Genomic DNA, 13,375 nt, shown 5'->3' with positions numbered 1-13,375 from the left:
GTCTCAGTTCCCAGCCGCTGCAAAGCTGGCGGTGTCCGCGCTGGTTTCGGCTCCCCGCTCCCCGCCAGCCTGGGGACTGCCCAGCCCCAGCCCCATCCTTCATCTTAACGCTGGCAGGAGGTCAAGGCCATCCCGCCATCCTGCCCTGTGCCGAACTTGTCAGCGACTTACAGCCGGGGCAGGCTGGGAGGTGTAGTATTGTCTCCGTGAACAATTGGAGCTGGATGAAACGTGCGGGCTGGGGCAGAGGGGACTCGCTTCAAGTGACATTCCAGTGACTAAGAGGGCGTTGGTGAACCGCGTGTGGGACATGCGTGTGTGGGAGCGCAGGGAGGGAGCGGTGCGCGGGGTGAACGTGCCGCTGACATGAGTGAGGGTGCCAGAGCCCTGGGACAGGCTGCCCAGGCAGGTGGTGGAGTCTCCATCTCTGGAGAGATTCCAGCCCCGTCTGGACGCCTGTCTGTGCAATATGAGCTGGGGAGCTGCTTTGGCAGGGGGGTTGGACCCAATGAGCTCTCCAGGTCCCTTCCAACCCCTAGGATTCTAGGATTCTATGATTCTATGAGTGTGCAGTGGAGCACTGCTCACATGGGGCAAAGCACGTGATAGAACCACCCCCAAGCAAGTGCTGGAAAATCCTTTCTCCTGCCTTGACCACTCACACTTGAGAAAAGAGGCTTGTGACCAGTTCTACCGTGCTTGAGACACTTTTCCATTCTCTTGTTTGAGGAGCCAGCACCGTCCTGCTGTTCCAGAGCTTGCAATGGGAACAGAGCTCCAAAGGATGCGCTGTTTCCTAGGAATGGTTTAAACCACTTTTTCTTTGAGTAAATATGACGTTTCTGAAAGCTGCTGTCAGCCACAGAGACGATGGGGCAACCTCCTCAAAGGAAATGTATGAAATGCCTTTTGGCTTTGCATGGCAGAGTACACAGAGCGTGCCCTGAGCACCCCTCTGGAACTGCTCTAAGGAGCGTTTTCAGCTGCAGAAGGAAAATGAATGCTTGAGGGGAGGGGGAATTAAATTGAACTCAACAGTGGCTGCTAGAACATAAATCCTTGGAGACAGGGAGCAGTGGGCTGAGACAAGGTCATCTGGCCTTGCAAGCTATACAAGTGGTACTGCAGCCCTCTGCTGAAAAGCACATGTGTGTGTGTGAAGGCACCCAGTGGCGGCCAGTCTGCTCACTGGAGAGGTTTGATACATGTAAAGTGATGCAGAGTCCCACTTCTTCCCTCCCACCTCAAGCATCCTGCTCTGTGGTCCCACCCCCCGTCTTATGCTGACATCTCTGCTTGGCTTGCCTTGCAGGGACCTGATTCAGCTCTCTGGATTACCAGAGTGGCCCCAGAGTAGGTCCTAGGTGAGTGGTAGCAGCTGGTGCCAGTGCCAGGCTGGGGAAGGGACCACCCCCATCTTAGCAGCAGCTTCCAGCTGCATCACCTTCACTGTAACACCTAACTGCTCCCAGGGCACTTACTGTCACGCTGTAGTTTGGGACTCTGGCGCAAAGAGGGGGTCTCACACCAGCGGTGGGTGCTGAGATGAGGCTGAGGGTGGTCATAGAATTGTTGGGGTGAGAAGGGACCTCCAGAGATCATGGAATACAACCCCCCTGCCAAAGCAGCTCCCTAGGACAGGTCACACAGGTGCTCCCTGTTTCCCTGCTGCCCCAGGCAGAATGACTGGGCTTGGCATGGGTTTTTTTTTCTCAGTTTGAAGCATCTGGAATTGCATGTGAGTAGCCAGGCAGGGTGATGCTTTCAGACCAGCACAAGGTGCTGTGTGTGCACCCTGGAGCGTGACGTTTAGAGGAGTCAGACTTGGTGGGGCCAGGTCTGCCACAACAGCACTGAAGGACCATGTAGGGTGGAAGGAGACAAACCCAGTGCACCCCTAGGAGCACACCCAGGGTTTGTTTCAGAGGAAACTCATCAGTTGACTCTGGGAGAGAGACAGTGCTTAGTGTGACCAACCCGAGAGTCAGGCCCTGGGGAGCACAGAGGAGAGAGGTGGCTTACCTGGCAGTGCAGGGGTACCCCATCAATCCAGGTGGGTCCCTTCTCCTCAGGCTTCCAGTGCTGATGAGGAAAAGGCACCAACATGCAAAACTCACCCTCCGTTTCACTCTAAGAAACATGGATCACCCTGAGCCCTGGGGAGCCCCTCAGGCTCAGGAGGTGGTCAGGAGCACAATAGAAACGGTTGTTGTGTGTCTTGGACTTCTTATTGCCATTGAGATGAAAACAAGCTGTACTGTGGACAGCAGAGAGAGAAGTTTTTCCTAAAGTGGGGCTTCAGGTAACAAGATCCCAATGGAAAGGTTTGGGTGAGTAGTAAAAAACAATCTGAGCTCTGCTGCTTTGCAAGCAGACAGGATCCCAAATTGCCAAAGTCTCTTCTGGCTTCTCAGTACTGGTGAAAAACCTCAACCCAAGGAAGCCAAAATCCTCAGGCTGAAGCAAACCTCTGAGTCAAAGCAGCACACAGTCTGGCTGGAGGCTTGTAGCCAGTGGTATCCCCCCGAGGGTCAGTGCTTGGTCCAGCCTTACTCAGCATATTCAGCAATGACCTGGACAAGGGGACAGAGTGTACCCTCTGGAAATTTGCTGGTGATACCAAGCTGGGAGGAGTGGCTGACACACCAGAAGGCTGCGTTGCCATTCAGTGAGATCTTGACTGACTAGAGAATTTAGTGGAGAGCAACCAAGTGAACGTGAACAAAGGCAAGTTTAGGGTCCTACGCCAAGTACAGGCATCAGTACAGTTTGGAGGTTGGCCTACTGGGAAAGCAGCTCTGCAGAGAAGGACCTGGCAGTGCTGATGGATAACAAGCTCTCCAAGAGCCAGCAGTGTGTCCTGAAGGCCATTGGTATCTGGGGTGCATTAAGAAGAGCGTGGCCAGGTGAAGGGAGGTTCTCCTCCCTCTCTGCTCTGCCCCAGTGAGGCCACATCTGGAGTTCTGTGTCCAGTTCTGAGCTCCTCAGTTCAAGACAGACAGGGAACTAGTGGAGAGAGTCCAGCATAAACGATGCAGGGACTGGAGTATCTCTCATATGAGGAAAGGTTGAGAGAGCTGGGTCTGTTTAGCCTGGAGAAGACTGACAGGGAACCTGATCAGTGCTTACAAATTTATAAAAGGCAGATGCCTAGAGGACGGGGTCAGACTCTTCTCAGTGGTGCCCAGTGACAGAACAAGGAGCAATGGGCACAAACTGGAACACAGGAAGGTCCACCTGAATATGAGGAAAAACTTCTTCACTGTGAGAGTGACAGAGCACTGGGACAGGCTGCCCAGAGAGGTTGTGAACTCTCCTCTGGAGATATTCAAAAGCTGCCTGGATGTGCTCCTGTGCAACCTGCTCAAGGTGATCCAGCTTTAGCAGGGGATTGGACTAGATCATGTCTACAGGTCCCTTCCAATCTCTGCTGTTCTGAGATTCTGTGATCTCCAGAGCTGCAGCCAGCCTCTAACCTTGATCTAGTCTTGAATCTGTCAGGAAAGCAGTAGCTGTTTCCTCCAACAAACAAAACCCCATTAAAATACAGCCACACAGAGTTTCTAATTTATATTTCCAGAGTGGACAGGAGACAGTCCACAAGAGAAGCTTTTGCTGACTGGAAGCTCAGGCTGAAAACGAAGCCTGACTGGATGTCAGAGCCCACGGGCTGCCTCACAGCTCTCTGTGTGTGTCCACCCAGGTACAGCAGGTTTATGAACTGAAGTAGAAGCCAAGTCTAGCTCCCAAGAAAATTCTCAGGATGCAAAAAACCTGATGGGGAATGAAAGGATCAAAGCACGATGCCTTTAAGGGTCGCACACACACTCCACTTCTGCCAGCCCACTGGTCCCTAAGACTTACAATTACAATGGAAATCACAGAAGTGGTTCCCTTTAAACCCATCACAAAAAGTCTGGTGAGTCTGTGACTAACCTTGTCACACAGTTATGGAATTTAGCCCAGGGCAATTACTGTCCATCTGCCAACAGAAGCAATATAAAAATATGGGATGCATCTGCAATCCTCATCATGAGGGCTCCTCCTCGTTAACCCTGTCCATCTACAAACAAATGTAACGAGGTGGTCTTCTGGGGAGGACCCTCCAATTTCCTCCAGTAGGACAGAAGACAGACCACACTCCAAAAATACAGAGGCTGGTGAATTGAAGATTCAGGAAACTGTGGCACTGAAGAGAAACTGTTACCTCTTCATTTCCTGATCCCGAAGGGCTCCGTGCTACCAGTTTCATGCTTCACTTCAAGATGTAACAGTGGGAATGAAAATGAAAAGCAAAAAACCCCGGGCTCTGAAACCCTCAGCAGATGTTCTGACTGTCTTCTCTGGAATTCAAGAGTAGGGCTGCCAATGTTCTTGACCTTATAAATGGAGAGGGGTGGAGTATCCATGAACTTATAAAAATACAGGGGAGGGAATATAATTTTAGGCACTGCAGTCCAACATATGCTTACACTGGGATTTCACGTGTAATCAATGATGGAAAATGCTCTGGCTTGTCCTTTGTCTACAGATAAATCTCTGGTATCTGAGTCCAATAGTGAGAAAATTCTCTTTGCCCTAACTTCTGTCATTACTGAACGAGCCCATTTAAGCACTGCAGGCTCTGAATCTGGGTGAGAGAGGGCTGCAAGGCAAACAGTGCCTTGATGAGTAGCTCAGCTGAGAAGACATTAAACTTCTCTTGCAAAGGGCATCTTATAAAAGGCAGCCTACAGGATAACTGCCCTTTGCAGGACAGGAAAACTCTAATTCAAACCAGCAGTTGATCACTGCTGCTGAGAGAAGCTTAGGAGAGGACATATTCAGACCTTCTGCCCTTTCTCACAAACATCATCCACATATCTTAAAAACTGATCCCAGCAGCAGGCTTTGGGGAACACCTAGTAGCTTTCTGCTTTTGCCCCAAGGTTTGGGACCTTTCAATACTTCACTTTGGCTCAAAACCCACTCAGTTCCCTTATGAAGAACACTGAACATACAGGGACCCTGTGGAGACCCACAGCCCAGCAGCAGCACAGATACCAGATGCTCCACACTACACTGTCACGAGGTTTCACTCCAGAGAACCTGCCACAAGTGAGCAATTACAGCTTAGGCTGAGCAATCAAGTACTCCTCATAAGCACATTAATAACGATGCTCCATCACAGCACCTCTGTTCTGAAGGGGACTCAAGGGGGATACAGAAGCACTTTTCCAGTCCTCCCTTCTGCTTCCCCATTGAGCAAATCCCACCTGCATCAATGCTGTTCCCATCTGGGTTCCTACCTGGTTTTCTTCAGCCTGGAGAAGAGAAGGCTGAGAGGAGAGCTGATTAAATACTTGAAGTGTAGGTGAAGAAAACAGGGTCAGTCTCTTTTCACTGATGCCAAGTGACAGAACAAGGGGCAACGGATATAAACTGGAACATAGGAAGTTCCACCTCAACATGAGGAAAGGGTGGCAGAGCACTGGGACAGGCTGCCAGAGAGGCTGTGGAGTCTCCTTCTCTGGAGGAGAAGGATGCCTGGATGCATTCCTGTGTGACAGGCTCTAGGTGATCCTGCTTGGCAGGTGGTTGCATTAGATGATGTCCCTTCCAACCCTGGCAATTCTATGATTCTCTGATTACCTGAGACCAAAGCTGCTTGTTGTGTGTAGCTTTGCTCGAGTCATTAAAACAAGTGCCCATACAGGTTAAATATGCTAATGATGCTGCTGCTGCTCTGTTACAGTGTGAAAAGTGCCAGCAGGAGCAAGGAGTCGGTGCTGTCTGGGGTAACCAAGCCAAGAAGCTTCTGCAGTTTCAGTTGTGACCAGCTCAGTGACTCCAAGAGAAGATACACGTGTGGTAACGTGGTGCTGGAGAAAATGAAAGTGTGCCACTCTCCCCCTCCCGACTACAACTCCGTTGTCCTTTATTCTCAGCCACCCATTTAAGTGCTTCCAGACTGAGATCTGAATATGCATTTAACCCAAAAAAGGGTTCTCCTGAAACACTGTCGGTTTAAAACCTTTTGACCCTAATAATTGTAACCACGCTAAAATTTAAGGAGGTATCATTGGCTTAACCTTAGCAACTCTGCTGCTTCACACACTGCAACAAGCATAGGCAAAACATAGCACAACACTAATGCTTAGGCCTTGACTTTCCCAGTGCCAAATGCCTACAGCTGCCACTAAAATCACCCAGTGCTTCTGACAACCTGGCAGTCATTATCACAGAGAAAACCTCTCCAGTCCCCGACAGCAGGACAGTGCTTCATTCTTGGGGCACCCAGGTGCAGCACCGGTGTCCTGGTTGGGAGAGGCAGCTGAGAGCCCATGCCAGGCACCAGGGAATTTGCACCCTATTGTTGGGGCTAAAGGACTCTTCAAGAAGAGAGAAACAAGAAAACCCCAACCACACTTTGCAGTTTTTAGTGAAAACTCCTAAAAAAATGCTGATGGAAGGCTAATGCTCTGGTGAAGCTCACTGGGGATGGGGCATTACATGGCTCTTAACTGCTTCAGGTGGCAAGAATTTCAAATGTGTGTCATAAATACACAATTGGCAAGGAGAGATGAGAGCTCAAGTCAGAGCCAGAGCTGCAACAACAGCGAGCACAGATCCACTGGGTTTGGACAAGCCTGCTGAAATCAAGTAAAAGTTCTGGAAGTTTTTGCACTTTGTCACCAGGCCAACACAGACACACACACACTGGAACCAAACCACAAGCTAGATATATTAAAGCCAAGCTCTGTCCATGAAACCTCATGGACCTTCTAACAATGCACTGATTATATTTTATGGGAATCTGTCTGAAAGGACAGGATGGCTACTAAACTGCATATACTGTAACTGAATTGATCACTAGAGACTTTGAAGAGGTTGGTTAGAAGCAACAAGACAAAGTTAGGGCAGCTTTTCTATGAAGACAGTTGAATTTCCAGGTTAGTTACCAGTACATATGTACAGGAATAACCAGGAATCCTTCATTTTCCAGCAGACTTTTGTATTGCATCTCAGAAAGGGCAGGAATGCTCTTGGAGAAGTGTAGGGATGCACCATCCCCTTTCAACTCAAAGCAATACCGACTTGGCCATTTAACACAGTAGCCCTGACAACAACTACCTGCTGCCTGATCTCAGCCTCTCACGGTCCACTACAACTCAAATTTACATGTAACATGGTCTGACCTCTAAAAACTCAGCTTAGGAGCTGTGAATTTAACCCACTAACAGGCTTCACAGCAAATGACCTTTTGCGCATTTACAAAGAAAAAACTCCTTCAATATTGGAGTAAAAGCAACATGTAACACTACTTCTAAGCTAAGAATCAGTTCCAGATTTTCCTGGCCAAGAGATCATCAGTTTTAAGTATCTATTGCACTGTCTCTTGCTGGTAAAGTGTATTTGATCTTGAAGAAAAGGAAAGTTTGAGGACTGTTTCTGATCTCTAATTGAGCGAAACTAGTTATGGGATGATGCATCTCAAAGGAAATATTTGCACAATGTAAATATATAAATATGCTTTCTGTGCATATATTTAAGAAAACTGGACTACAAAGATGACTTTTATATGAACCCTCTAAGTTGGATGTGAATAACTCCTATTTTATCTTGCATTTTCTGTCTTCGTATAATGTATTTGACTGCTAAATCCATATAATAAAGTTTGCTTTTGAAAGAATCTGCGGAGTTCTGCCAAACTAGTCAATCCAGCATCAAAGACTGCCACAGTAGATGATTCAGCACAGGGCAGCATGGACATACCTGGCAAACAATCCATCCTCATGGGCCAGTATTGTCAGCCAAGGGGATAAATCATTGCAAGGAAAGCACATTTCCCACACAGGAAAGCAGGTTCAGTGATGGACACTTAGAGGAGTGACATCCCCTAGATTAAGCACAGAATCACAGAATGGGTTGGGTCAGCAGAGACCTCAAATACCATCAAGATAACCATGGGCAAGGACACCATCCACTAGACCAGGTTGCCCAAGGCCCCATCCAACCTGGCTTTGAACACTTGCATAACCAAGAAGCACTTACTACTATCTGGAGGCAAAGAGTCAACTGCACCTCTGGAAGAGGCAAGTTTCACAGTGGGGCAAGACAAAGAAGCCCACACCTCTGCAGCCACATGGATCTAGCATAGACAAAAGGCCAGTGAACAGAGCTGAGGTGCCACCAGCTGTGCCTGTTCTGAACCAGCTGTGACATGAGTTAGCACCTTAGGCCTGAGAGATGATCTTTGGACTCGATGATCTAAAGGCTCTCTTCCAACTCAGGTGATTGTATAGATGCTCTGTCTCCTTTGGAGAGTCTCCACATGCCCATCCCAGCCCATCAGAAGTTGGGGGTGCTGCTTGGACAGAAATGTTTCCTTGAGTGCTCTCTGCTATACATCATTTTATAACCTAAGGGTATCTCCAAGGCACCCAAGTGCCTGAGGGAATCAGAGATGAAACTTCCTTTGGAGAGGCAGAATTGCCGCAGGAGTTGTGTAGCTGCTGCTGCACGTTACCAAGGAGGAAACCAGAGACCAGGTAAGCACATCAGTCAAGTTTGTTGCAGCTTATACAGTAAAATTCCAAACCCACTGCAATTTAAGGGGCAATGACTCCATGTTAAATGTCTGCAGGGAGTACTGACGATTTCACATACACATTGCACAAGATTTCACCTCACATAAGCATGGTCAGGAGGGATGGGTGTAAGAGACTTCACCCCTCCAGTAAGTCATCTCACCTTTGTTGGCTAACCATAGAGAAAAATAGTTCTGTGAAATGAAGCTGTCATGAGTCCACATGCAAATTTGTCAGAGAAATTAGTACACTTTGTTACTGGGGGAAAAAAAAGCTCTAAAATATAAAGGTACTATAACAGCATTTTCAAAATCAGGGCTTGTCTAGTAAAGCAGACCTGATCTGACAGAAGCAGATGTGACTTGACTTGGGAGTTAAGGAAATGTGTGTTAGTATGATTCCAGTGAACACCACCTGTAAGTTTCAGGACACGTGATACAGTGGAAGTGGGAAGCACTGAGGGCACTTTGTGATCCACACGCTTGTTTAAAGTCTGTGGGGCAGACGGAGCGAATACAGAAGAGATATGACAGAATGAAATAAAATTCCAGCACCAAAGTAGACAAGCCCAGTATGCAACTTCAGAACTCCACACTGTCAAAAATAAGGCCACGTTATTTCTGGTATTCTTTATTAAAAATACTGCTGTACACATGAAGAATGAAAACAGGATTAAAGATGAGTAACACATATTGGGATCATGACATTAGAACTTAACATACTGGTGCTTTTTAGGGGAAGCAGTTGACACCTGAATTACTGAAACAAGGGCAAATCAAAAATACATAGGTACCCTCAACAAAATATTTACAATATAGTAAATACAGCAACAGAATTTAAAACAGGTACAAAAACAAAAGTGACCAACGTCAGATGATTTCAAAGGTTGTCCCTTCTGTGCTTTTAGCTGTTAAAAATAGGAAGGTCGGAACTAAATTTCCCATCTGGGAGGGCACATCCTGGTGGCTGCTCTTTTTAAATACAGATACACAGTACTTCCTATGAATGGATCAAACTACAACTTTAGGACAACCTTCTAAATGGAATTAAAACGGGGTAGAAGGGCTCTCCCCCCAAAAAAACACCCCAGCTGAACTTCAGACTGTTCAAATCATTCCCAAATACGGACCAAATGAAACAAATAGAAAACAAAGCTCAACTTCTTTTTTTTATTTTATGTATTACCTGACACCAAATATTTTCTGGCTGACATTATGTATGAAAACTTATTAGCTGTCTACCTTTTTTTATTTTTAAACCAAGTCCTGAGGTTACCAGGGGCTGAAGCAAACTGACGTTATGCAAATACACACAGGTTTGCAATTTAGACATGTCTTGCAGAGGGTGGTTTGCTGGTCTAAAAAGGATGAGAATTCAAGCCCTATGTTACCCCTGCCTTACACTTTCACAAAATATTGGTCCACAAATTAAATTTTCAAAGGTTCCCAAACCCCACAACTGAACAGATGATCCCCTTTCATTTTCAAAGAAAACAATACTGGAAAAAACCTCAGCCCGCTTATAAATTAAGCATTTCATATTTCTTCTAGAATACAAGTACTTCTTTTTTGTACAAAAGAATTACAATATGATTTGTCAAAAAACATATAAAAGACAGCTGCTCTTCCTCAAATACATGAGCTAATGGTAAAAGACTGTTTTGCATGTTCACTTTTCAAAGTTCCTGTTCCTTTTATATTAAAAAGAACATTCTGGCAACTGTTATCGTTTGAATATTAAACATTATGTTCCTTTTAAAATTCATTCGATCAAATGCAACAATAATCAATTTTTTAAACTCAACAACTGATGCTACCTAATGTGGATTCAACCACATTGTCTAAAATGTGTAAAGCATGTCCCTAGTCTTCAAAGCTTTCGATGTGAAGAGAGTTGCTTTTTTTCTTGATGCAAGTCTCAAGGCGGAGAATCATTTTAAAGCTTAAAAAAGTGGACAGAGAAATATTAAAAACTTCTCTGAAAACTACAAATATTGAGAATTATTAAAATTGATGTCAGTAACATCAGTTGCAAGTGCTTAGAGTCTGTCCTGACCTTTTGAGTTTCCACATTTTCTTCATGGTGAGCACCCAGTGCTATTAAAACATTCAGTGCTGGGAAAGGATAGATACAGTCTTCACTACTGCTTTAAGAAAGGAAATTCCTACATATTTGGCAGTCTTCAGTATCAAAGTGTAGGTGTTTAACTAGAAATCCCATGAATACCCAAGTTTGGAGACAACTGCATGTCCAAATATTAGAAAGGTAATGGAGGAGGAAAATTCCAGACTTTTGAGACTGAATTACTTCAGGAATATTCATGTGTTGAGTATTATCAAAAGTAATATTACTTTGGGCTAAGCAGTGACTGCAAAGGCACAGCAGATCATTATCCCTCCAGATTCAGGCTGTAAAACTTGAAAACCTCTTGATGCCAGACAACTGCTGTGTTTAGTTAATCTTCTTTTAACAGTGTCTTTGTATCTGTATCCAGTGTAGCGTACCATAATAAAGCTGTGGTTCAAAGAACAGAACTTTATACAAAAATTATACTGTAAATAACCTAAAGTAATACAGTCCTGACACTTCAGGCATTTAAACAATTTCTTTAAAAAAAATCTATTAAAAAAATTGCATAAATGTAAATGCTTCTGACTAGCAGGAAAACGTACAAACAGTTTTTAAAAGGCGCTGGTTGTGTTTAGAGCAAGGTTGATATGCTCCTTAAATTATAGATGTTTCCCATTAGGCTATTTTCGTCACTTTGCTTAGACAAAGTTTAAATCAAATGACAGGGGACTTTATTTCCTTTTTTTTTTTTTCTGTCAATTCACCAATACTTCACTTGACTGGTTTTTAAAAGTTTCGTCTTCTCACATTTCTTGGAGCTAACAGTGGGTGGCATACAGAGCTTGCATACAACACACTTGTACAGAGGTTACGAACTAAACGGTCATTAATACAACACAATTTCTATTAAATTATTTACCTGGTCCTTTATGCTATTCTGGGTGCAAATTATATCAAAAATGAATAAATTTTGCTATATCCTCAGTGACAAAAATGTATCCCAGAAATGTCCTTGCAAAGAGTTTCCCTTAAGTATACAATGTGGCAAAACTTCAGAGATCAGAAAAGTCTTAAAAAAATTAAAATTAGTGCATATACAAGTGGAAAAAATAAAAGCAGGAACATCATGCACCTGATGTGTTCCTTAATCTAAAATAAATTCTTCACAGATAAAGCCTCCAATGGCAGCCTTAGCTCTAGGATAAGTGAAACATTCTTCCCTTCAAGTAACAGTGTACCTGACTGAAGTGCAAGCAGCTTTGCTCATCTCCTGTTTGTTTCCCAAATGTGAAATGAGATGACAACAACAATTCAGCTGTAGTGCAATTTGCTATTGGTTAAGTTCCTCAGCAATGTCCTGCATGCTTTCAGCAAATACTACAACTGACCATTTGCGGCTGCAATCAGTTCTTGAAAAGTATTTTCAAAGCAGCGTTTTAAATCGCTGTAAGTTACCACAAGTACACTCTTCTCATCTCTGGAAATGAGGCTTATTTTTTCTGGCACACCAGCATCTAACTGTAACAAGAATGCAAAAGATAAAATAAAAGAAGTGTGAAAGAAATGGCAAAACATTTCCCCAATAACAAAAGCAATCAATTTCTTGGCCAGCACGTTGTTGTGGGGCGATTCAGACCCTTCCTTTCGCTGGCGTTAGCAGATTTGAGCTGCACCACAACAATGTACTTGCCAAAAAATCGAGACATTTTGGTCTTAACCTGATGGACATTCCAGACCTTAGGACTAGGTTACCATAGTTTTCTTCCCTTTCCATAAAAGCTAGTAATCCTGTAGTGCTACCTTCCCCTGTGTAAGAAAGCCTAGCACGATTTCCATATAGCTCCTGATGAGCAAAACCACACTTGACATTACATTTGCACATGAGATCCACAAGCTTCCACGTAGGGTAGCTGATTTACTTCTTGCCCACTCTAAAATGAAATAATGGATGGACCAGCCCCAGGTAGTTTGAAAACCAGTAGAAACAAAGCCTCATGCTTTTGGCAGTACTGGAAACAAACTAGTTCCTAACACATATGGCACGTTTCTTTCATTAGTGATAAAAGCCTAGTTATCCATAACCAAATAGATAATTTGGGGTTAAAGATTAAAGTCTGTTCCACATTTGTTTTCATGTTTTGTCCTGACTTCTGAAATTCAATATTAAAAAAACAACTGTATGTTACACTGCATACTAAATCCTAATTTGGAACAGAGGAATATCCTACTTCACATGCTGAAGTCCCTTCCAACACTGTATCTTATGTTCTCCTCACTCTGTGAGAAATGTTCATTAACAGAGAACAGTCAGACTTTCCTATAACACAACTTTTATAGCTCTGTTTTAGTTGATATACTGATGTTTCCCAATACTCAACATGACAAGCTTTCGTGTTCCAACACAGAAGGTGGGGCAGAGACAAGTGGAATATGACACTATTGAGACAATCTTTGGAAATACAACCCCAGCAGGATTAAATAAATGGATTATAAAGCTGTACTGAATAGCAGAAGACCAATTAGATTTGTCACTCATGTTGCACTAGCTGCTGTCTAGAGCAACACAGCAAGTTAGAAGTTTCTTGCATTTGTCTTCTAAAAAGAAGATAAATGTTGAAGATTTGTATTAAGGAAGCCACACCACTAAACAGAAACATGAATATTTATGGCTTTCTTTCTCCCCCTGTGGAGGCATAAAATCACTGTCTCAGCTGAAAAGATCCCCAAATGCCACA

At 44.5% G+C, this 13,375-nt stretch overlaps 2 protein-coding genes across 2 annotated transcripts in view; one reads left to right on the top strand and one right to left on the bottom strand.

The window, feature by feature from the left end:
- The window catches only part of FLT1 (fms related receptor tyrosine kinase 1), a gene marked incomplete at its 5' end in the record, with an annotated part of 118,829 nt that extends 112,733 nt beyond the window's left edge, over positions 1 to 6,096 (top strand). The window contains one exon of the mRNA XM_084271146.1: positions 5,735 to 6,096. Within this exon, the coding sequence (XP_084127272.1) occupies positions 5,735 to 5,939 (205 nt within the window). The 3' untranslated portion in view covers positions 5,940 to 6,096. The remainder of the gene's footprint in view (positions 1 to 5,734) is intronic.
- Positions 6,097 to 11,840: 5,744 nt separating this feature from the next.
- The window catches only part of PAN3 (poly(A) specific ribonuclease subunit PAN3), a gene marked incomplete at its 5' end in the record, with an annotated part of 81,901 nt that continues 80,366 nt past the window's right edge, over positions 11,841 to 13,375 (bottom strand). The window contains one exon of the mRNA XM_084272233.1: positions 11,841 to 12,158. Within this exon, the coding sequence (XP_084128359.1) occupies positions 12,018 to 12,158 (141 nt within the window). The 3' untranslated portion in view covers positions 11,841 to 12,017. The remainder of the gene's footprint in view (positions 12,159 to 13,375) is intronic.

The sequence above is a fragment of the Gallinula chloropus genome (genome assembly GCF_964237585.1).
Source record: "Gallinula chloropus genome assembly, chromosome: 1".
Classification (NCBI taxonomy): domain Eukaryota; kingdom Metazoa; phylum Chordata; class Aves; order Gruiformes; family Rallidae; genus Gallinula; species Gallinula chloropus.
The sequence above is the reverse complement of the archived record's forward strand: the minus strand, read 5'-3'. Positions and strand labels throughout refer to the sequence as shown.